The sequence below is a fragment of the Fringilla coelebs genome (genome assembly GCF_963513975.1).
Source record: "Fringilla coelebs genome assembly, chromosome: 30".
NCBI lineage: Eukaryota > Metazoa > Chordata > Aves > Passeriformes > Fringillidae > Fringilla > Fringilla coelebs.
Window position 1 is genome coordinate 2,078,973 of NC_140056.1, and position 23,355 is coordinate 2,102,327.

The 23,355-nt window shown below is 52.2% G+C and overlaps 1 protein-coding gene across 1 annotated transcript; it reads right to left on the reverse strand.

Annotated features, from left to right (window-relative positions):
- Positions 1–2,158: 2,158 nt before the first annotated feature.
- Positions 2,159–23,355, reverse strand: ACVR1B (activin A receptor type 1B). Its single transcript, XM_084223669.1, has 9 exons — positions 23,198–23,355; positions 13,951–14,190; positions 12,769–13,017; positions 10,802–11,032; positions 9,865–10,032; positions 9,038–9,194; positions 8,449–8,573; positions 7,689–7,819; positions 2,159–7,122 (listed from the first exon to the last, which is right to left on the reverse strand). The coding sequence occupies exons 1-9, from the start codon at positions 23,319–23,321 to the stop codon at positions 6,997–6,999; spliced, it is 1,551 nt and encodes a 516-aa protein (XP_084079795.1). The 5' UTR covers positions 23,322–23,355; the 3' UTR covers positions 2,159–6,996.

Below are 23,355 nucleotides of genomic sequence, written 5' to 3' on the forward strand. Positions count from 1 at the left end.
CGCGCCCCTTTTGGGGCCGAATCCACCCAGTTGGGCGTTAAACGGCGGCCCCGGAGAGAGAGACCACGCCCAGGGTCCGGCTGGGTCCGGCATCTCCGCGGGCACGGCCGCGAGTCGGGACCACGTGGAGTCCGGGGGGCGTCCGGGGTGAGGGTCCCGCTCGGGGACCCCACGGAGGAACAGTGGGGGGGGGGGGGATCCTGCTTCGGGACCCCAGGGAGGAACAATGGGGGGGTCCAGTATGAGGGTTCCGCTCGGGGACCCCAGGGAGGAACAGTGGCGGGGGGGGATCCTGCTTAGGGACCCCAGGGAGGAACAGTGGGGGGGGGTCCTGCTTAGGGACACCATGGGGGTCCAGTGGAGGGGTCCAGTATGAGGGGCCCGCTCGGGGACCCCATGGGGGTCCAGTGTGGGGGGGTCCTGCTTCCAGACCCCACGGAGGAACAGTGGCGGGGGGGGATCCCACGCGGGGGCCCCTAGGGTGGGGTCCAGCGGGACGGAACAATTCTGGTTCCTGTTTAGGGATCCCGTGGGGGTCCAGGGGTCCTGCTCGGTGACCCTCTGGGGGTCCATGGGGGGGGGGGGGGGAGAAAGGCAGGGTCCTGCTCAGGGACCCCGTGGGAGGGGTCCAGAGGGAGAGCCCTTCATGAAGTTCTGCACAGGGATCCCCCGGGAGTCCAGCGTGGGGGTCTGGAGGGAGGGTCCTGCGTGGGCACATCCTCAGGGGCTCAGCGGGGAGGTCCGGGTGCTTCTTGGGGCGGTAGAACCTGGGGGAGGCGGTGACCTGAGGGTGCAGGGTGGGATGCTGCTGGGAATATCACGGGAGGCACCAAGGAGGAATCCAGGGATCGCCTCAGCGATGATTTGGAGAGAAACCGGGGGGGTTCCGGGAATAGAAGCGATGCCGGGCCCTGCTGCTCCCGGCCAGCTGCCACCGCGTCACCCCCGGGCCACCAAAGCCGCATTTGGGATTTAAAGGGAGGCAGGGGTGGCCCCAGCCCCCGGGCCGGCTCCCAGCGGGATTTAAGCTGCTCCTGCACGACCTGAGCTGCGCTGAGCCGGGACACGGAGGGAAGAACAATTCCCGGAGGCAGCCGCGGTGGCTGCTGCGGACACGTCGCGCGGCTCCGGCAGCTCCGGGAGGCAGCGGGAATTTTCCAGCTGGAGTTGAGAGCTTTGCCCAAATGTTTGCTTAAAATTGGCCAAAAAACATGAAGATCGTAACGATCCCGCTGGCGTTCCACCCAAGCCTCCCGCCCACAGCCCGGCCCGGGGTTACCCGGAGCCAAGTTTGCCGCAGGAGCAGAGCTGCTCTGCGCTGGGGAAAGGATGGGACTGAGCCCACCACCGACCCTGAGCCACCCAACCACCGGGAGTGAGGAGGAACAGCCCAAAATTCGGTGATGGCTCGGCCACTCGGCTGCAGCCACCCCAGCCTGTTCTCCCGTTGCATCTCCTAGAGGAGCAGACAGGTTTTGCTTCAAAATTCCCCCTGCTCCCATCTCCCTGCTGCCCACGGCTGCAGGATGGGGCTGGATTTTCCTGGGGACCACAGCAGGAGCTTCAGACAAAGCTGGGCACGAGGAAGGACAAGCCCAGATGGTGCCTCCCCCTCCCCACCTTGTCTGAGCCTGGGGGACCCCAGGCCTCGGCAGATTTTCCCCTTGATCCGCTCACAACTCATTTGCAGGAGGCTCTAATTAAGGAATTAGTAGGGGCAGTTCATGCAGCACCATTTACCCTCGGAGCAAACAGGATTTTGTAGTTTGCTGTGGGATTTATCTTCCCTTGAAGCTGTGGGTCCAGGAGGAGGAGACTCGGGGATGCTCCAGGGAGGTGCCCACTGTACCCACCACACCCCCGGGATGCTCTGAGGGGATCTCCAGGGAATTTATTTATCCTCTGTGTCTGTCCCCAGAGTGGGAGCCCCACGTTCAGCTGGGTGGAAAATCCCCCCTGCCACCTCTTTGTCTCACCTCCACTACGCTGGTGGCACCTCCTGAGTGCTTGGTGCGTGTTGGAAGCTTCACATTCACTAAAAATGGGAATATTCAACATGAAAATGTTTTGAGCAGGATTCCTAAAGAGATTCTTTTAGCTGTGCCCTGCAATTCCCACCCCTCCCAGCGAACTGAGATTGCAACACCTCACATGAATAAAACAAACTTTTAATAATGTACAGCAGAAATCGACAGCCTGGTTTTATATTAAACAAAAGATTTCCTATCTTACACCGTATGTACATTTGCATACTGAAGAGGTAAAGTGGCTAAGTGGCTATTTTTCTTACAGTCCTTTGCTAAGAAAAATGTACAAAACCAAACAAATCAAAAAGGGGCAGAGAAGTACCAAGAGTTCTGTCCTGCAGCCACGTACCGCTGATGGACCCCCCCCTTCTTGTCCTGCACGGAACCGCCTGGAATGCAGTTTTTGCTCCTTTTTCCCAGAGCTGCTGCAACTTTTGGAGGCAAGGCAGCAATTCCCACCTGCTCCGACAGCTCGGCACGCACTGGCGCCCCGGGGCACCGATTTGCATGAAGAAAGTGCTGTGTAAATGCTACATGGTCAGCGTTAGCTCCCGCCGCGGATGGACCCCGCCGGCTTCTCCCCATCTCTCCCGAAGATTTCCCCTCAAATCCCGCTGGAAGGGTCGCTGCCCTCGCCTCATCTCGTCCTGTTTGGTTTGGAGTTGGAGCTGAGGCAGGTGCAGTGTGGCTACAGTTGGAGGGGGCAAGTTCAGTGCGAGTTCGGAGCTGTGGGAGCCGGGGGGAGCCGGCAGAGCTGAGCTGAACTGAGCTGAGCTGAGCTGAGCCACGGCCCCTCCTGCCGGCCCCAGCGCCCAGCCCGACGGCCTGGGAGGCCTTAGAGCCCCCTCGGCTTCCTAGGCCCGGTTTAACTGGGCTAAACCTGCATTTAGGGCTTCCCAGTCTAGGTTTAACCGGGCTAAACCTGCATTTAGGGCTTGCAAGTGACCACCTCGGCTTCTAAGTCCAGGTTTAACTGGGCTAAACCTACATTTGGGCCTTGCAAGTGCCCCCCTCCACTTCTAAGTCTAAGTTTAACTGGGCTAAACCTACATTTGGGCCTTGCAAGTGCCCCTCTCAGCTTCTAAGTCCAGGTTCAATTGGGTTAAACCTGCAGTTAGGGCTTGCAAGTGATCCCCTTGGTTTCTAAGTCCAGGTTTAACTGGGGTAAACTGACACTTAGGTGCCCCTCTCAGCTTATAAGTCCAGGTTTAGCTGGCTTAAACTGACATTTAGGGCTTGCAAGTGCCCCCTTCAGCTTCTAAATCCAGGTTTAACTGGGCTAAACCTACATTTGGGCCTTGCAAGTGCCCCTCTCAGTTTTTAAGTCCAGGTTTAACCAGGCTAAACCTGCAGTTAGGGCTTGCAAGTGATCCCCTTGGTTTCTAAGTCCAGGTTTAGCTGGGTTAAACTGACACTTAGGGCCTGCAAGTGCCCCTCTCAGCTTCTAAGTCCAGGTTTAACTGGGCTAAACCTACATTTGGGGCTTGCAAGTGCCCCCCTTGACTCCTAAATGCAGGTTTAACTGGGCTAAACCTATATTTGGGGCTTGCAAGTGCCCCCCTCAGCTTCTAAGTCCAGGTTCAATTGGGTTAAACCTGCATTTAGGGCTTGCAAGTGCCTTCCTTGGTCTTTAAGTCCAGGTTTAGCTGCATTTAGGGCTTGCAAGTGCCCCTCTCAGTTTTTAAGTCCAGGTTTAACTGGGCTAAACCTACATTTGGGGCTTGCAAATGCCCCTCTCAGTTTTTAAGTCCAGGTTTAACTGGGCTAAACCTACATTTGGGGCTTGCAAATGCCCCTCTCAGTTTTTAAGTCCAGGTTTAACTGGGCTAAACCTACATTTGGGGCTTGCAAATGCCCCTCTCAGTTTTTAAGTCCAGGTTTAACTGGGCTAAACCTACATTTGGGGCTTGCAAGTGACCCCCTTGGCTCCTAAACGCAGGTTTAACTGGGCTAAACTGACACTTAGGGCTTACAAGTGCCCCCCTCAGCTTCTAAGTCTAGATTTAACTGGGCTAAACCTACATTTGGGGCCTGCAAGTGCTCCCCTCAGTTTCTAAGTCCAGGTTCAATTGGGCTAAACCTGCATTTAGGGCCTGCAAATGCCCCCCTTGGTTTCTAAGTCCAGGTTTAGCTGGGTTAAACTGACATTTAGGGCTTGCAAGTGCCCCCCTCAGTTTTTAAGTTCAGGTTTAGCTGGGTTAAACTGACACTTAGGGCTTGCAAGTGCCCCCCTCAGTTTTTAAGTCCAGGTTTAGCTGGGTTAAACTGACATTTGGGGCCTGCAAGGGCCCCCCTGGGCTCCTAAACGCAGGTTTAAGGGACACTGGGAAGCTCTGGCTGAGATGTGACTCAGGACAAGCTGGGAGGGGACAGGGAACCCCCAGCCCTGCTGCCAGGGCTGCCCAAAACTCTTTGGGGGGTGCAAAACGGCTCCTACACGACCCAAACCCACACTCCTGACTTTGTACAAGGTCATGGACACACAGGGAACCGGGGGAGAGGGACACATGGACAGGGACAGACAGCAAGAACAGAGGGACTGAAATAAAGACAACCCTGGCAGCCAGAGCAGAGATGAAACCTCACCTTTGAGAGCAGGAGCAAGGTCAGAGTAGAAACAGTTCCAGTGTAAATCGAGCTGTGCATTTGGTTTTTTTCCTTTTTTTTTTTTTGTTTTTTTTTGCAGTGATTTCTTTACAAACCAACAGGTCAAGAGGTAATAATTAGAGATTGTTTTTCTGCTCTTAGAAAGAATTAACAATATTCAAAAAAGTTAAAATCCAGACCCTCCCAGAAAACAACAACAATAATAATAATAATAATAATAACAACAATAATAATTAAAAAAATAATAATCAAAACCACTCCAGTTAAAAGTTATGGCTTCAGAGTTCTCTACTGCAGACACTGACCTGACCTGCACACCACAGATCATCCTGACTGCCAGAGTCATCAGGGCAGCCACAGCTCTCACTTCCAGAGTCTCTGTAGTCACCCCACCTCTCCCTCACCTGGATTCGGCCTTGAATCAAAAGAAAACCCATGCAGATCCCCCCACCCCACACTGAGACACAGCCACTTCCACATTAGGAGATATTTATACACCTATATTAAAAAGATGGATGTTGATTTCCCAACCCACACCTGCTGTCAGATCCTGCCCAACGCCTCTGGGAGGTGCAGAGCACCCCCAGAACTCAAATCACAGAATCACAGAATGAGCCAGGCTGGAAAAGACCTTTGAGATCATCAAGTCCAACCTCTGACCTAACCTAACACCTCCTCATCGACTAAACCACGGCCCTGAGTGCCAAGCCCAGTCTTTTTTTCAAACATGTTCAGGGACAGTGACTCCTGCACCGCCCTGGGCAGATGATTCCAGCACCCAATCACTCTTTCAGTGAAGAATTTTTTCCTGATTTCCAACCTAAACTTCCCCTGGAGCAGCTCGAGGCTGTGTCCTCCTGTTCTGTCAGGGGTTGCCTGGGAGCAGAGCCCAGCCCCAGCTGAGCACAGGCACCTTTCAGGGGGTGCAGAGTGATGAGGTCTCCCCTGAGCCTCCTTTCCTCCAGGCTGAGCACCCCCAGCTCCCTCAGGGCTCCTCTCAGGGTTTGTGTTCCCAGCCCCTCTCCAGCCTCTTTGCCCTCCTCTTTGCATCCTTCCCAGACTGAGGGGCCAGAACTGGACACAGCACTCGAGGTGTGACCTCCCCAGTGCCAAGGACAGAGGAAGGATGATATCCCCTCTCCTGCTGGCCACACCATCCCTGACACAGGCCAGGAGCCCCCGGCCTCCTTGGCCACCTGGGCACGCTGCTGGCTCATGTTCACTCAGCTCCCAACCAGCACCCCCAGCCCCTTCCTGCCTGTCCACCCACTCTGTCCTCAGCCTGCACTGCTGCATCACCAGGCCCCCAGAAATCTGCCTGGGTGCTGGAGCTGGGAATTGTGTTCCCAGGAGAACTGAGCCCTGCAATCCCCACAGCTCCTCTGACACAACTCAGCTCCCCGCTACCCAGAATTACAAACCCCAGGGGCTCAAGACAAAAAAAACCTGGATTCCAGGAGTGATTCTCAGTTCCTTATTTGTTTCATCTTAAAAAAAAGGGAAGGGGTGGCAGTGAGGCAACCTGATGGGACGTTGTGGCAGCCGGCGGCGGAGTCGGCCCGGCCGCGGCGCCCATCGGGGAGCCGGGGATCCGCCCTGCAGCAGCCTGTCCAAGCTCCACGAGGCTCACGACTCAGCACGGAGAGCACCAGCAACAGCTCACAAACGGGACACTCGAGATTTGCACATGCACAGGAAGCACGGACAGAGATGAGCCACCCACAGGCAGAGACACCGCACGGCTATGGAGGAGATGACCAGGCACGGGGACACGCGCACCTCGCGCATGCAGACACCGCGGCGCCCCGACGGCCGTCAGGGCGCCCAGTTGGACTTTTTCAAGCTTAAGAAAAGGAGGGAGAACGGTTGTCGTGAAGCTGATCAACTGTTCCGGCTCAGCCTCTTGGAAGAGAGCACCATTTGTTTTGCTTTTTTCTGCATTAACGTGCCAGTCCCTGGAAAAATCCTCGAGAGTACGGCAAGAAAAACCTTCCCTTTCCCTTCCCGCTCCCGAGCACCCGGGGCTGCCTCCACCCCACCAACGGGTGCTCAACGCACACTGAACTTTACAGGGATTTCCTTTCAAGGAACAAAGAGTTACGATCATGGCTGAGTTCCCTCGGGTGAAGTCCCTCTCAAGTCTCCACGCTCTCAGGAGGTGATCACAAAAGGTTTTGGATTGTTTCATACCCAAGCAGGGAAGAGAGCGGTTCCGTAGGCTCCGTCCCCCTGCCTAGCAGCCTGCAGGTCCCGCTGTCTGGTTGTAGCAGTAGGTTGGGCTGAAACACGAGGTAGGCCTCCATCACATGTCTACTCTAGCACAGCAGCTCCTGTGCAGTTTCCTCCTGCTGAGGCTCAGAGCCTAAATTTTCACATCTTCCTGGACACTGAGCTGGGAGAGGGTTTTCTTGATGCGGAGGGCAGTGAGCCGAGCTGCTCCGTTGGCGTACCAGCACTCTCGCATCATCTTGCCCATCACCCGTAGTGCCTGGCCGAGAAACAACAGCAAATGTCAGTGCTCTGCTCTTCCCCTGAGCCCACGTGGGTCTGCCAGGCTGCTGCTCTGCCTGGGCACTGACACAGCCTCCACATCCCCCCAGATCAGAGCACACCTTACAAAACTTGTTACCTTATCCTCAGGGAGTCATGGAATGGTTTGAGTTGGAAGGGACCCTAAAGACCATCTCATTCCATGCCCCACCATGGGCAGGGACACCTTCCACCATCCCAGGCTGCTCCAAGGCCCGTCCAACCTGGCCTTGGACACTTCCAGGGAAGAGGCAGCCACAGCTTCTCTGGGCAACCTGTACCAGGGCCTCACCATCCATTTCTTCCCAGTATCCCACCTAACCCTGCCCTCTGGCAGTGGGAAGCCATTCCCTCTTGTCCTGGAACTCCTTGGAAAGATTCTCCCCCCTCTTTCTTGCAGACTCCCTTCAAATACTGCAAGGCCACAATCAGGTCACCCCAAAGCTTCTGCTCTCCACGCTGGACAATCCCAGTTCTCTCAGCCTTTGCTCACAGAAGAGGAATGGAGATGAAAGCAGACCTCACCTCATAGCTCTGCCACCAGTTTGGGATGTTTGGCCGTAATTTCTGGTCACACACAACCTTCCTCATCTCCTCAATCGAAGGATCAGAGGGTACAAGGTCATAGTAGGGAAGCTGATACTCCTCATGGATACCTGAAAGGCAGAGCAGGGAAAAATCAAATTCCTGGGAACAGGAACCACGGCCACTGTGCTTGCTAAAGACAGACGGATAGAGGTTTGGGTTCCATGACTCACTGCTGAGATGCGTCAACACTTTGCAGTTATTTAGAACAGAAATGAAGAATCTGGAATTGGAGTTAACAAGAAAAATTCAGGGAAATAAAATGCAGCTGCCTAAACTGGAACAGAGTCAGCAGGCTGGGATCAACACCTCCCAGCAAGGCGCCAGGGTCACCGAATCTCCACGGCAGTGGGACAGTCACACACGTGGGATGATGCTGCAGCTGCACGTGCCAAGACATTTTTACTGATCTGGGGGAGTCCCCCCAGTCAGCACCAGCATTTCCTGAAAATCCATCCAAAGGAACATCAGCCTCTGCTGGGAGCACCAACAGCCTTGACCCAACACTGGCTGGGCTTAGCAGCAGTCATGGGTCACTTCTGTTACCTCCCTTGGTGACAAATCACAGGGACATGTCCTCCCATGGCCTGCTCTGCCTCAAACCTGATCAAACCTTGCTCCTCCTGATGAATGGAACCCCAAGGGTGGGAGACCCAGGAGCAAGCACAGCCACTGGCCCAGGCACACAAAGGACATTTACCTCCTGCGTTGCACCTTCGGGCAATCTCCCAGTAGACCAAGCCCAAGGCGTAGATATCAGCACATTTAAATGAATCAAAATGCTTCATGTTGATGGTTTCATCCAAGACTTCTGGGGCCATGTATCTGCACAGAGAAAGGAAAAATCTTTTCATTCTGAGAGGGAATTCTCTGGAATACAGTAAATGATTGGTTTTCCCACACAGCACTTTCCAGCAGAAAAAGCTCTGCTTGGCATCAGAACAGAACTGGGCCCTGTGATCTACGAGAGTGAAAAAAATAACTCAAGAACAACAGCAAGCTGGGAAAAGAGGTAGAAATGTCCCAAAACTACATCAGGCTCCCACCAGAAGGTCCCAAAGGCTTTAGTGAGGCCAAGTTTGTTGTCATGTATTCAATGAGCTCCCGGTGCCAGGTTTACATGGCTGGCCTACACCTTCCAGCGTGGTGTCACCTGCAACATCCCTTTGGCATCAACTCAGGCACAAAACCGATGCTGCAAGACACCAGGAAATGCTAAATTCAGACAATTCCCCCAGTGCTCAACCCAGAGTTCAGGCATTTCTGGCCACCCAAATGCATTTTCCTACCGTTTGGTTCCAACCCTTTGGTTCGGGGCGATGTCGATGGTGTCGGTGACGGAGTCGTGCCGGACAGCCAGGCCCAGGTCAGCAATGGCACACGTGCCGTTCTTCTTCACCAAAATATTCTTGGATTTCAGGTCCCTGTGAGCGATCCCAGGTTTTCCTAGCAGAGCAAAATAAAAAGCAGCAAGGATCAAGCTGGGGAAATCCATTTGTTGAACAGGCACAGAGGCAGAACCAGATTTCAGGGTGTTAAACCCACTGTTGCAACACTTTTTCCTGTTTAGGTTCCTAAGGAACTGAGGAGGGAAAAGCTCCAATTGTACTGGAATGCTCTTCCCAGGGAGGTGGTATTTAAAAAAAGACTGGACATGGCACTTGGTGCTATAGTCTCACTGAGGTGTTAGGGCACAGGTTGATCTTGATGATCTTAGAGGTCTGTTCCAACCTCGTCATTCTGTGATTCTGTGTTTTGGAGGCGCCGCTGATGCAGTGGCACCCAGAGGCCTCAAGAGGGATGTAAACTCCACATCCCAGCATAGGTGCCGACGTCAGGAGTTTGTGATTCTGCTTCTGCCTGTGCTCACATCCCACCCAGGCAGCGCCAATTTTAGGATGGGATGTGAAATGGTGATATAACTCCTGGGAGCGAGCGCCAGGTTAACCCACTTCGCAGCCAGCCAAAGCAATCGCTCTATTTCTGCTCGATAACCACCAGATGAAGCCGGGCTGACTCAGGCAGGGTTTGCTGCACAGCACATCAGCTCCCTTCAGCAATCCTGCTTTATCCTCCCCTCAAGAATTCCCAATGCCTTTCCCAATTTAGCTTTTACCCTGAGTGCCCACGATCTCCATGTGCAGGTGGGCCAGCCCGCTGGCAGCAGACAGGGCGAGCTTGATCATGCCCTCGATGGTCACCGTGTAGCGATTCAGGTAGTCAAAGAGAGAGCCGTGCTCGTGGTAGTCAGAGACGAGCCACAGCTGAGTCCATGTCCCATTATCTGCAACAGGAAAGAGATGGAGCTCAGGCAGATCCAGAGCAGGGATGGCCACTGAGCATCCCACACGTTTTTGGGACAGAGCAGAGCTGCTGGGTAAGGCTGCAGCTTGACAGGGCAGGTAAGAAATGGCTCAAATCAGCCAGAGCGTTGCCAGCAGGACTAGAGCAGTGACTTTCCTCCTGTGCCAGGCACTGGGTGAGGCAACTGCTCGAATCCTGGAGTAGTTTTGGGCAGTGTAGAGACCCAGAGAAGATGACTTATTCAGCTTCAGTCCCCCATGACAAGAAAGACATGGAGGTGCTGGAATGCAGCCAGAGATGAGCAATGGAGCTGGGGAAGGGAATGGTTAACTTCTGAATAGCAGCTGAAGGAGCTGGAGGGCTCAGCCTGAAGAAAAGGAGGCTCAGGGGGGACCTTCTCACTCTGATCAACTTCTTGACAGGAGGATGGAGGTGCTGGAATGTGACCAGAGATGGGCAATGGAGCTGGGGAAGGGTGTGGATAACTTCTGAAGAGCAGCTGAGGGAGCTGCAGGGCTCAACCTGAAGAAAAGGAGGCTCAGGGGGGACATTCTCATGCTGTTCAACTTCTTGACAGGAGGGTGAAGCCAGGTGGGGTAACAAGCAACAGGACCAGAGGAAATGGCCTAAAGTCACAGCAGGAAAGGTTTAGATTGGAAATTAGAGAAAACTTCTTGGAAAGGGTGCTGAACACAGGAACTGGCTGCACAGTGGTGAAGCCTCTGCTCTAGGCTTGAGGCACCTCTTACCTTTGTTATCTGCAGCAATGAATCCCAGGATGTTCTCGTGCCTCAGCATCACTGTCTGATAGATCTCTGCCTCCCTGAACCAGGAACGCTCCTCACGCGACGAGAAAATCTTCACAGCCACGTCACCCCCGCGCCACCGGCCCCGCCACACCTCCCCAAAGCGGCCTTTGCCGATGATCTCCTGAAGGACAATGGTCCGAGCCACGGTCCGCTGCACAAACAGAGGCAAGCCTGGGGACAAGGAAGGAAGGAATCAATCCCTGTGGTGATATAAGCCAGGCCTCATAAGCTCCTGGAGATCTGTTTCACACTCAGCCACCTCAGAAGGATAAAATCAGCAGGATGGCTTCTGTGGTGGTGTTGGAAACAGAAAAGGTTTAATAAAAGGCAAAATAAGAAAGCTCCTTACAGAGAAAAGCTGAGCTAGGTGCAAGAGGGGGGAAAAAATGAACTCCACTGATAGAAGGGTCTCTTTGAGCTAGGTCTTGTAAGCTCTTGGAGATTTATACACATTTGAGATTTATACACATTTGAGATAGCTCAGCTACTTCAGATAGCATAAAATCAGCAGGATGGCTTCTGTGGCAGTGTTGGAAACAGAAAAGTTTTAATAAAAGGCAAAACAAATCTCTTTACAGGGAAAACCCAAATCAGGTGCAAGAGGTTCTTGCTCCTGGTAAAACACCTCACAAAAGCAATCAGTTCCTTTGTTCTCTTCTTTTTCTGGTGAGTTGCTCAGGTGGGACTTTTTGGCTCCTGTCCAACTGGCCATCCTTAAGTTTGAGGTGAAGTCCCTCAGGTCCTATGAGGTGTCTTTTTTGCTAATTGAGGAAAGAAACTTCTGGGCTTATTTCCTTTTTAAAGAGACAAGGGATAGTTTGGTCACTCTGTCAACAGGGGGCACATTCCTACACTGTGGTAGCAAAAAACCTCCCGAAATCCCAGAAGTTGAAAAATGTCCTCAAATCCAGCAGGCTCTACATTTGATAACAACTGGGAGCCTGAGCAAGACCCAAACCAGGGAATGGTGGCAGCTCCTGTGTGGGATGTGCCACTGCTGGGGTAGCATCTGCATTTTGCTTTGAAGCAGAGATCCAGCATGGAGCAGTTGGGGAAGTTCTGCTCCATGACAGATGAAAGCAACTGCAGCCTCAATATGCAAAGAATGGAACTTGATGAAGTCAGTTTCTGCTGAAAAGCAGAAATCCCCCCAAATTTATCTTAAGAAAGGAGTCCCAACATCGCTGCCACTGCTTACAGAAAGCACTGAGCTCATCTGCCCACAGCATGCATAGAAGAGATCCCAAATATTTTATATATAGCAGCAGATGTGCTGCTGAAGGTTTATTCCCTGGTCAAACATTAGGCTGTGACATTCTCTGCCTCTGTGGATTTTCCTACAGTTTCCATCTGCTGCAGAATCCCTTACATTCTTTAACCCAACTACCTTCCTAGTTCAAAGCCAGCACTAAACAGTGACTTTCCATCTATTCTGGGGATTCCTTTCAAGTGCTACAGAAGCAAACACTGCACATCATCCACCTGGGAAGACCCAAGGGTTCTTTGGGATGAAATGGGCTGTGCAAATGCACTATTTGCACTGTAAAATGTTGATCTGCTGGGATCTTCCCCATTTTCCTGCAGCTTTGATGCAGGTGTCACCCTGCATTACTCCTCTGAAAGCCAACAACACACAGGTTAGCAGTGAATGGCTGTTTCCAACCCAAATCCTGTTCCAAGGCTGAACTGGGAACAGATGCAGCTCTTTGCTCTTGCAATTAAGGAGGAGTTTAACTATTGCTCCTACCTGAACAAACCACATGACTGAATTTAAACATCCCTTCAAGCTCCTCATGACAGACCCCCTGACCAGGCTCTGAGGCAGCAGCCTCACTGCTGTGGCAACCACCAGCCCAAAGAGACAACAGCAAGCTCTCACTGGTCACGTCCCAACCATCTCGCAATACCTGAGCCAGAGCCGGAGGTGGAGAGATCATAGACCAGATCTTGCAAGGTCTTGTCCTTGGAAAGGCACATTTCACAAGAAGGATCCTCCATGTCCAGCCTCTGGCGGTTGTGATAGACCCGTTGGTGGTGGTGGAACACAAAGACCACGATGATCATGACCACAAACACGAGGAAGACGGGCCCGGCAATCACCGCCACCAGCTCCACCGGGCCCCAGCTCGACGGGGGCTCGTTGTCTTTCAGGTGTCCTTGGGGGGAAAGGGAGGAGAAAAACAGACATTTGGAAAAAATGATCATTGCTTTGAGGACTTTTGAGTGTTTTACTGCTCTCTCAGAGCCTGGACAATTTTAGCTTGGGGACACAACAAATGGGAGTGTTAAGGTGGGGCTGATTGTCAGGCAGGTAAAATGCAGCTGAAACTCCAAAAGGAAAATGGAGCTGCAACTGTGGGATCAGGGACTATGGGCTGCTCATTCACTCTCTTAGACAGGAGTGTGTTCTGGGTTGATTTTCCAGAACAGTCTGCAGTTCACCTTCCATTTGAACTCAACCAGTTGGCCAGGGCTACCTGCTCCATCTTTCCCTTTTGCCCTGCAACAACCAGTGAACTTGTACCTGAAGACAATTATTTGTTGTTTTGAGCACAGATGAGACCTCTCCACTGCTCCCAAGGAAAATGACTCTGCAGTCTTCCCAGCACCCACTAAAAACCAGCCCAAAACAGAAAGTAGGAGGTGTGAGGAAGCACCACATGCCCTCTCTGTCCCAGGGATGAGAAGCAGAAGTTTCCCACACCCTCACTCAGAGGCAGGGCTGCTTCCCCTGCATGTGTTCTGAACACAGGCACCTTCCTCCCCACACACTTTGCTCTGAAGCTGCTGCAATGCTCCTCTACTTGTGCTCAGCACTGAAAAGATTTGGAGTCTTGGAAGGGAAGCAACACCAGCTGATAAAGGCAGGGCCAGCTCAGTGACAAAGGGAACACATACATTCCCATTTGAATTTGAAGTAGTTTGTTATTTCCACTTTACAGATGAAGGAAATAAACCCAGCACTCAAGTTCATGCAGCAACTGAAGGGAAGGAGTGAAAACAGGGCCGAGACTCCAAATTCCCAATCCCAAACAGACAGCTCCTCTCCTCCCACTTCAAACACATGATTTATCTGACTCTCTACTTACCACTGGGAACCATTAAATCAATTTTGTTGCAAAAATCGGAGTAGCAGCAGTGAGTATTACGCAGATCCTCTGAACTCAGACAATAGAAGGGTTTCCCAGCAGGAATCAATTTTGCCTCAGGAATGCAGGTCCGAACGTGGTGTTTGACACCATCCAGGTTGAAGACTGAGACCATGCAGGCGCCGTCCGTCTCACACGTGGAGTTGGCTTGTTTGCAGTCAGAGCACAGACATGTCAAAGCTGAAATCAAAACAAGATCAACTCCTTAAAACCCACAGAGAGCAAAAGCTCGAACGAGAGGAAACCTTCTTTCAATTCTCCATTTCAAGAGCTGTTCTCAAGCTCTGGAAGAACCGGCTCTGCAAACAGCACAAGTCACACTCAGTATTCCAGACCTGCAAGAATCCAATTTCGGCACGAAACAGACTGTGGAGGCAGAGGAGCCTTTCCAGGAGGTGCCTGTCCAGGCAGCCCTTTGCCTGCCCCTGTTGCAATCACCACCAGCCATGACCCAAGTCATGCTTGCAAACCAGGTGAGATCTGACGGAGATCCTCTCCCAGCCCAACCTCGGGTCAGACTCAAGCCAAACCCAACAATTCCTGCAACTGACTGACCTGATTCCACCTGGGCTGAGTGTCCAGGCTCCCTGGAGCTGCTTTATCTGGGCTGGCAGGGGACCACCAGCCATGACCCAAGTCATGCTTTGCAAACTGGGTGAGATCCAACGGAGATCCTCTCCTAGCCCCACCTCGGGTCAGACTCAACACAAAAATCAACAATTCCTGCAACTGACTGACCTGATTCCACCTGGGCTGAGTGTCCAGGCTCCCTGGAGCTGCCTAATCTGGGCTGGCCAGGGATGACCACCTCAGCTCAGGGAGACAGGGAGCAGCTGGCAGAGGCCAAAGCAAACCCAATCCCAAGTGACTGCACGAGCCAAGCGTGCACACCCAGCTAGATCAGCCACTTATTTAATAACTGCTTTCCTGATCCGAGACACTACCTTGGGTCAAATAAATTCCTGGCTTTTTGCCTGCTCTCCATGAAGATAATTTGGATAAAGAGAAGGAGAAACTCTGAGGCAGATTCCCACATTTTTCCACCTCCCAGCTGTCATTGTACTTTTCTCAAGCTGCCTGAAAAACTGTAAGCAAATCCCCAGGCCTTGCCATCCTTGGGAACAAAGAGGAATCCAACAATGTCAAGAAGAAGGGTGGGGCTTGTTTAGCAGCACGCTGGGTTTTCAGCAGCTTTCATCAGCTCTCCCAGCCTTCCCAGAGGGAATCCAAAACATGTCCTTACCCGCTGCAGAAATGGGCTTTCAGGTAGGGAGGGTGTGAGGAAGGGTTTTAAAAGATACAAGTGCCACAGTTAACTCTGCCCAGGCTGATCTAAATCCTCTCAGTGTGAAGTCACACACAAAGTCACCCTCAACACTTGTGTGTGGGGCCATGTTACCCTAAGCTTAATGAAAAACAAGCTGGTCCTGATTTACTCAGGGTTCCTTCAGGAGGAAGACACCCATTAGCCCTTATCCCAGAGAGCTGGGTAAATCAATCAGGGTAATTGCATTACTATTCACTTAAATCTCTCTGGACTCTGCTCCTCCTTTTCCAGCTGCTGTTGTGAGCTCAATGTGGGTGCTGGTCAGTCTGGAACCAACAGATTCAAAACTGCAGCCAGTGACAAGAGCCAAGGGAAGGGCTGGAGCTGTGTCAGGAGAGGTTTAGGATGGGTACAGGGAAAGGTTCTTCCCCCAGAGGGTGCTGGGCACTGCCCCGAGGCTGCCAGGAGTGTCTGGGCCCTGCTCTCAGGGATGCAAAGGGTGGGATTTTGGGATGTCTCCACAAGACCAGGAGTTGGACTGGATGATCCTGGTGGGCCCTTTCCAACTCAGGGTATTTCATGATTCTGTAACTCTGTGATCAAAAGCTACAGAGCTGTTGAGTGAGACACCTTTAAAAAGCACCATAACCAAAGGGAACTTCCTACCAGCACAGGCCAGAGACAAGGGACACAGGACAGAAAACAGACAGGGCAGACTGATCTGTGTTGAGAAGGGAGGAGAACATCCACAGAGCCTGAAGATTTTGAGAGGAAATGTTATAATGAAAGGAAAAAAAACCCTCCACTAACATGCACTTCAAATAGCTCCAAGATCAGTGTTTTCCCATGGTCAGAAAAGATAATTCTGAAAAATACATACACTTGGGGGAACGAAGGTTGGTGATAAAGAAGATTTTATGAAAATCTGAGATGGCAAAGAGCACCCAGGGCACATTCCTGCCTTCATGTCTACTTAAAAGGAAATGGTCTTTTAAAGCATCTCCCTTATTACTTATCAAAAGCTCGAGGTACAAATTAAAAACATTTAACCCACACACATTTCACTGTGTAGGTCCTTTTCAGTTTGATTTAGATACAACAAAACTGAACTTTGTTCCTGTTAGACTCATTTTTGAGGTCTCAATTCCAAGATTTAGGCTGTGGCAGCTTTGCTTCCAGAAGCTACAAAGCAAACAAAACACTTCAACGTACTAATAAAACTGGTTTTGTAAACTTCTGAGTGAATTATCTGGCCTGAAACTGAGCATGCCTTTGAGAGGGAAAGCAGAGAAGCAGGTCGTGTCTGCTCAGTCTCATTTGTAGGATTAAAAAACAACAACAACAAAAAAATCAGTTTACCTGCAAGGTATGATACCAGAGCCCCAGCTTGGAGACAGAGTGAGATCCTTATCTGTTCTGTGCAGAAAGCCAAAATTTCCTGCTAAAGGAGGGGGATGGCCCACGGCTTCACCTCACCCTGCTCCCCCTCTGAGACAACTGCTCTTTTTCAACTTTAATTCTTATGTTTGCACCTCAAAAATCCCCACGGTCAGAGAGCAGCTAGAACAAAGAGAATGGAGCCTTCAGCACACACTGTCCTTCTTTCCACCTCTCAGCAGAGACCCTTGAGGGGTTTTCCAGGTATTGTTGGCCAGAACCTTCAAGCTGCAGGCAGGAACTCTCCAATTTTCTGTGTGTGCCAGGGAGGAAAGGCCTGTCTGCACCAGGGCTCGCTGGGAAGCTCCTGGCAAAGAGGGGAATTACAGAGCCACTCATGCGGGTCCAGTAACTCCAGTTTGCTCAACCAGAAAGGCAAATTCTTCTCTCAGAAACTTATGAGAAGCCAGGAAAAAGCAACTGTTGTTTGCCCTTGGGTGGGGGACAGAAGGTGGGCAGGGAAGCAGAGCCCCCCGCTGGTATCTCCTGGGTGCTCTCGAGAGCAGCCGGGGTAAAGCAGGAGACGGGAGTGGATAAAAGGATTTTTCATGCCAACAGCATTCTTTTTCCTTGGGGAAGAAAAGCTCCTATTGAGCCAAACATATAATCTACTTAATAAAAAACCGCCTGGGCTGAAGGAAATAGATGGGGTGAAGGGAAACAAAGAGCAGTTCCCAGAGCCGGGGCGGTGCATTCCCCCCTCGCAGAGCCGGAGCTGGAGCCGGAGCTGGAGCAGAGCCCGCTCGATCTGCTCCCCACCCCGACACCCAGAGCCCAGCCCAGCCCTTCAGAGACACTGCCTGAACAAGCCCAACGTTCAGCTGCCCATCCTGTGCATGGAAAGCTTTGTTCTCACTGGAGGGATGGAGCAGGTTGGAGCAAACCTTGCTGTGATTCCATCCGAGGCTGGGCCTCACAGCTCTTCCTCAAAAACCTGAGAGGCCACTCAGCACTGACAATAAACAAAGAAAAATTTATTTATTGGCAGTGCTGAGCGACCTCTCCTCGATCCTTGACTATCCCAGGCCAGGGTTTGACTCCTTCAAGCCCAAGAGCTGCTTCTGCTCCCCACAAGGTTCCTGGATTATAGCTCTGAAAGGATCCTGGCCACAGAGGTATCCATACCCCGCTGCATCAACCACAGAAAAAAGGAGAAAAACAAGGGCTGGCTCTCTCCCTCCAAATCCCCCCCCCCCATTAAAAGCAACCTGTGTTCCCAAAATGGATTCAAACAAACAGGTGGGGGGCTGTAGATTGGAGCTCTGTGCTCCAGGGAGACTCAAACACTGAGCTCTGACAGGCAAAGAACATTTCTCCTCCTTTCCCAGCAACTCTCCGAGCTCATTTTGCACGTATTTATTCTCACACGGAGTTGCATGTGTCAAGATGTCTCTGCAGCTAGACAGGGGAAAGTTTCACAGCAGAATCTCCTGCAATGGTGTTAACCACCTTTTGGAATACATTTTCCAGCATCTCCCAAAGCTGTGCCTAAGAAAGATGCCATTTTCTCAGGGCTGAACTCCACCTGATCAATATGTATGAGGATAATTAACCTGAAGACGATCATTGGTAAAATTGCCAATAACCACCCACGTATTTACCAGATAAACAGATTTTTTTGCAGGGATTGTAGCTGCTGTTCTTTTTCAACAGTTTGAATCGAGGCTGGAAGAATGATTCCCCTGACTTTGAGCCTTTCCAAGGCTCTGGAACAGGAGCTGCAGTTGATTTTGTCTTTGTGCAGCACCAAACTTAATGAGCCCCACTCTGGGAGCACCAGTTTCATGCTGCAGCAGCATAATGTTAGCAACAGAAATGGGGAACAATTGGCTTTGTAGCTCTGCTGCTTCTTTGGATGCTTTAATGAAGAGGGACGTGTGTAAACATGCTTGGAAGAAAGAAATACCTGTCAGTGTCTGGCTCTGTGCTGTGCCAAAATAAAGAGCAACCTGTATCACACAGGGTTAGGAGAAATGTCCATTCCCTCGTGGTGAGGGAGCCCAGGTGTGTCCAGGAGTCCCTGTGTGCTCCTTGTTCAGCTGGATAAAGGGACAGAGCTCCAAGGAAACAACCAGTCCCTTCCCAGAGGCAGTGATGAGGGGACACTGAGCCATCTGATGAAGGCTTTTAAGAAACAAGATTTACTTTCCATTATATTAATATGGAATCCTGGACTGGTTTGGGTTGGAAGGGACCTTAAAGCTCATTTTGTTCCACCCCACTGCCATGGGAAGGGACACCTTCCACTATCTCAGCTGGCTCCAAGCCCCATCCAACCTGGCCTTGGACACTTCCACAGAAGGAGCAGCCCCAGCTTTTCTGGGCATCCTGTGCCAGGGCCTCACCACCCTCACAGGGAGGAATTTCTTCCCAAAATCCAACCTAGCCCTGCCCTCTGGCAGTGGGAAGCCATTCCCACTTGTCCTGCCACTCCAGGCCCTTGTAAAGAGCTTCTCTCCATCCTTCTTGCAGACTCCTCTCAAGTACTGGAAGGCCACACTCAGCTCAGCCCAAAGCTTCTGTTCTCCAGGCTGGACAATCCCAATTTTCCCATCCTCTCCTCAAAGGAGAGCTGCTCCATCCCTCTGAACACCTTGATGGCCTTTCATACTCACACTCACCCTGCTTGGTGCCCCCAGTGGGGATCCCTCCACCCCTTGCTGGGATAAATTCAAGTCCAAAGTGACTCCCCAGGTGTCACCTGCACCCACTGCCTGCAAAATCCAATGCTAGGCCAGCTCTGGATGCTGTCACTGCCCATTTCCTGACCAAGGAGCTGGAGAAACGAGGGGGATCTGCCTTTGCATAGGTACAGCACCACCACCTCAAGCACCTTCCCTACATCTCATTTCCTTTTCAATTTCTCCTCCTGTTTTGGACCAAAACATTTCTCTTTTTTGCTTCTTGCTGGTGCTTGTATCTACTGACCCACTGCAGCTGTACGAAATGGAGTTAAAATTAGCTGCAAAGCACTATGAAAAACAAAGCACTTTAAAGCAAGTCATCCAGAAACTAAGCATTATCCTGGGATATTTCAAGTTGGAAGTAAGAGTCTCAACTTCTTTTAGCTGGCTGCAGTCCCCTGGCACAGGCTGGACCTGACGTGAAGGCAGCAGGGCTGACTAGAAAACACACGAAATGGAAAAAAAAAAAAATAGAGGCAGGAAGAATGTGGCTCTAAAGTGCAGAACTTTCCCTGCATCTACTCCAGGAACACAAAAGAGCTTCTGAATGAATTGTAAATAAGGAATTGACAGGAGTCTCATCATTAAGAGGTTAATTAGGAGAAGCCTTGATGTTTCTGCTGTTGCTCTTCCACCCAGAACACGGACACATGGCTCCCCATTCCCTCTCTGGGCTCTGGTCTGACACCTATTTTGTGTTTTAACTTGTCAGGAAACCAGTTTAGGAGCAAGCAGACCACACACACTGGTGCTGGGGAAGAACACCCTGCACACCTGATGCCCAGGTTTATCAAGGTTCCAAGACTTCAGACCCATCCTGGCTTCTCTCAGACAATTTGCTGCTCCAGAGTGGAAATACATTGTTTAACATGGAGTCAACATTCCCACAGCCAGCAATCCACACTTCCAAGAAGGCCACAAAAAGCAGCAAGACTTTATCAAGAGGATTTAAACTGCAGGGCAGGCTCTTTTTTTCTCTGCTGAAAAGAAATAAATAAACAGTGGTGCACAAGAGAAGTACAGGGCAGCTGAGAGCCAGGGGCTTAAATAAGGAGGAAAAGGAGTTCCCACTCAGAATTTCATCCCTATAAAACAGAGAAGCAATTCCTGCCTGCTCTGCTCAGGGCAGGACACATTCTCTCTGTCACCACCCAGTGAACTTTGCTTGCTGCTAAGAGAACTGACGTTTGACTCGGCTCCTTTCGCAACAGCCATTTCCGGAGCATCCACTGCTGGCAGGGAATCCGGGGGAAAGAAAAAAAAAAAACCAACCCAAGCTGTCTGGCCAAGGAGCTGGACGAGTTCAAGAATGCTTGTTGGACACTGTTTTTAATTTCCAGTTAGAGAAAGGCTTTCTTGGAAAGTTGTAGGATATAACTTACGGACCACGCAGAGTTTGCCTGATTTAACTGGGTAAATATTTGAAGCAGGTGGTGTTAATAATAAAATCTGCTGCCCCAAAATTATTCCCCAAGGTGGGTTTTGGATTTATTTCAGGCAAAGCCGACCTGCAACACCTCTTTGCAAAGGAGCCTTGATTATTTTCCTTTTTTTTTTTTTTTTTAAAGAAGGGGCTGGGGGAGTGTTGTGTGCACAGGAACAGAGGTTCCTGGCTGCCCAGCACCGCAGAAATTCAGATGTTTTCCCAGCCTTTCCCGAAATAAGTAGCTGTTAAATCTCTGGTATGAGGCACAATAGCGAGGGCAGCCCCGGCATACCAAACATGCATCATGGCTGCTGGAGCAGAGAACAATTCCCAGGGTGATTCCTGCCATTCTGCACCTCATTCCATGAGTGCAGCTCCCTCCAGCCCAGGCTGAGCTCACACCTTGCACTGAATAAAAGCGGAAACAATAGTCACTCATAGAGCTCAAAATCAAAGGCACCGGGAGTCGCCAAGTTTCCAGGGGATTTGTACAGTCAATTGGTCCTTTCCTGTTTATTAATTATGATTTTTTTTTAATAAACACCAGTTTTCACATAAGTGAAAGCCTGAGAAGAGCCGTGCCACGAGTCTCATCTGATCCTGCTCTGCCACTTATCACAGAGGAGCAGAAACAGCCTTGTAAGGCTGGGTTTTGCCTGAGGTTACACCAAAACACATTTACTCCCCTCCCAAAAGCCCATTTCTATCCCCAAATTTCCAGAACTCCCAGGTAAACCCTCACCTGCTGCCCAGGTGAGGTTTGAAGCCATTTTCTGTACCCTAACAAGCCCAGATCTGCACACACACACACAGTTATTACCCTCTGACCGTCAGATGGGAATGCAGAGCACAAACGGTGAGAGGCTGGGGAGGAGAAAAATATTCCACAGTGGAACCTGTCAGGACAGGTACCTGAGTTACACAACAGTGATCACCCCGATGGCCACAGAGCTGGACTGCTCTGGGAAGCCCTGGGCACCAGAGGCAGTGGCCACCAGCCTGTCCTCTGTCCCCAAGAGATGCTCAGTCAGGTCTTTCCTTTGGGAAAATCTTTCCTCCAGTTCATCCCAAATCAATTTCCTTTCTAAAAGCGGAGCTGAGATCCTCTGCTCGCCCCACACCTGCAGCTGAGGGCTCCTGCTCCTCCCAAACCCAGAGCTGAGGCTCCTCACTCTGCCCCAACGAGGCCAGAGAAAGGAAAAGGATCAACACAGAACAAACAAACGACACAAAGAGTTCTTCCTCCCTCACCTCCCTCCAAACAAATATTTACAGTTGCTCCAGTCCAGAAGCTCAGGGTATGGAAAGGTTTCCTTAAAAGCCCAAAGAGCAGATTGCAGAGGGCTGGATGTTACAGACACACCTCTGGGGCCTGGGGGGCTGCCAAGTTCACCCTGGCATGGGCCACAGGACAGTGGGAAGAGGCCACAAACTCCAGAAGTTCCACCACAACACGGTGGCACTTCCCACCTTGGGCTGATCCACACCTCTGTGACAAGCCCAGAAAACACCTCTGAGACCCACAACTCCATCCTCTGTGAAACCCATAAATGCCAATTTCCATTGTTATCTCCCAAAACCTGAGGTTGAAGGCTCCCAGACCTCCTTCCAAGGGGAGCACAGGCCTCTTCAGAGCATCCCCTGACACCGGGAGCCACCCCCAGCCCCAATTGCTGCTGCCTCTCCCTGACACATCCCCATCCCCTCTGTGGGGGAAAGCCCCAAACCAGCTCCGGTTCACACAAACCACACACCCCTGTGAGCCCCCCAGATATCCAACACACATCCTTGATGCCTTCAGAGTCCCCCCTGCTTCCAGAACCCCCAACCCCATGGATCCCACCCCCAAATCCTTCTCTTCACCCTGAAACACCCACACCTATCCACGCCCCAAACCCCTCAGGGGCCTCCTCCCAGCCTTGGGGGCACCTCAGGCCCCTCCAACCCTCTCGCCTCCCCCACCCCATGATCCATCCCCCCCACCCCAGTCCTTCTCACCACCCTGGAACACCCACCCCTGTGTCTCCCCGCCCCCAAACTCCTCAGGGCCTCCTCACACCCCCAGCCCTCTCTCACCCCCTTTCCCCCACCCCAAGCCCATCCTAAAGCTCCCCTGGGCCTCGCCCCCCACCCGCCCGCCCCACAGCCGCCCCCTGCCCCACAGCCGCCCCCAGCCCCAGGCCCGGGCAGGCCCCGGCCCTTCCCCCCCGCTGCCCTCAGCCCCCCGGATCGCCTCCCTCCCGCTTCCCCCCATCGTCCCTCGCTCCCCCTCACGACCCCTCCCCGGTCCTCCCCGTTCCCCTCACGGCGGGGGCGGGGGCGCCGCCATGTTGTGCCCGGTGCGGGCCGGGTCCGGCGCCGCCGCTCACTCACCGCGGGCCCCGCCGAGCGGGCCGGCCAGGAGCAGGAGCAGGACGGGCAGGAGGGCGGCGGGGGACGGCGGGGAGCGGCGGGCGGCGGGAGGGGCCGGAGGGAAGCGGGGGACCCGGGCGGCCATGGCGGGGACGCGCCGCGGCCTCGGAGCGGAGCGG

Bases quoted from the DNA above. Each gene is read 5' to 3' on its own strand.
- ACVR1B (XM_084223669.1), bottom strand. From the start codon at position 23,321: ATGGCCGCCCGGGTCCCCCGCTTCCCTCCGGCCCCTCCCGCCGCCCGC. The intron at 11,033-12,768 runs GTATTGCGAGAT...CCTTGTCCCCAG, and splicing joins CACCTCCGGCTCTGGCTCAG to GCTTGCCTCTGTTTGTGCAG. The intron at 7,123-7,688 runs GTGAGGTCTGCT...TTTCTCGGCCAG, and splicing joins ACTGGTGGCAGAGCTATGAG to GCACTACGGGTGATGGGCAA.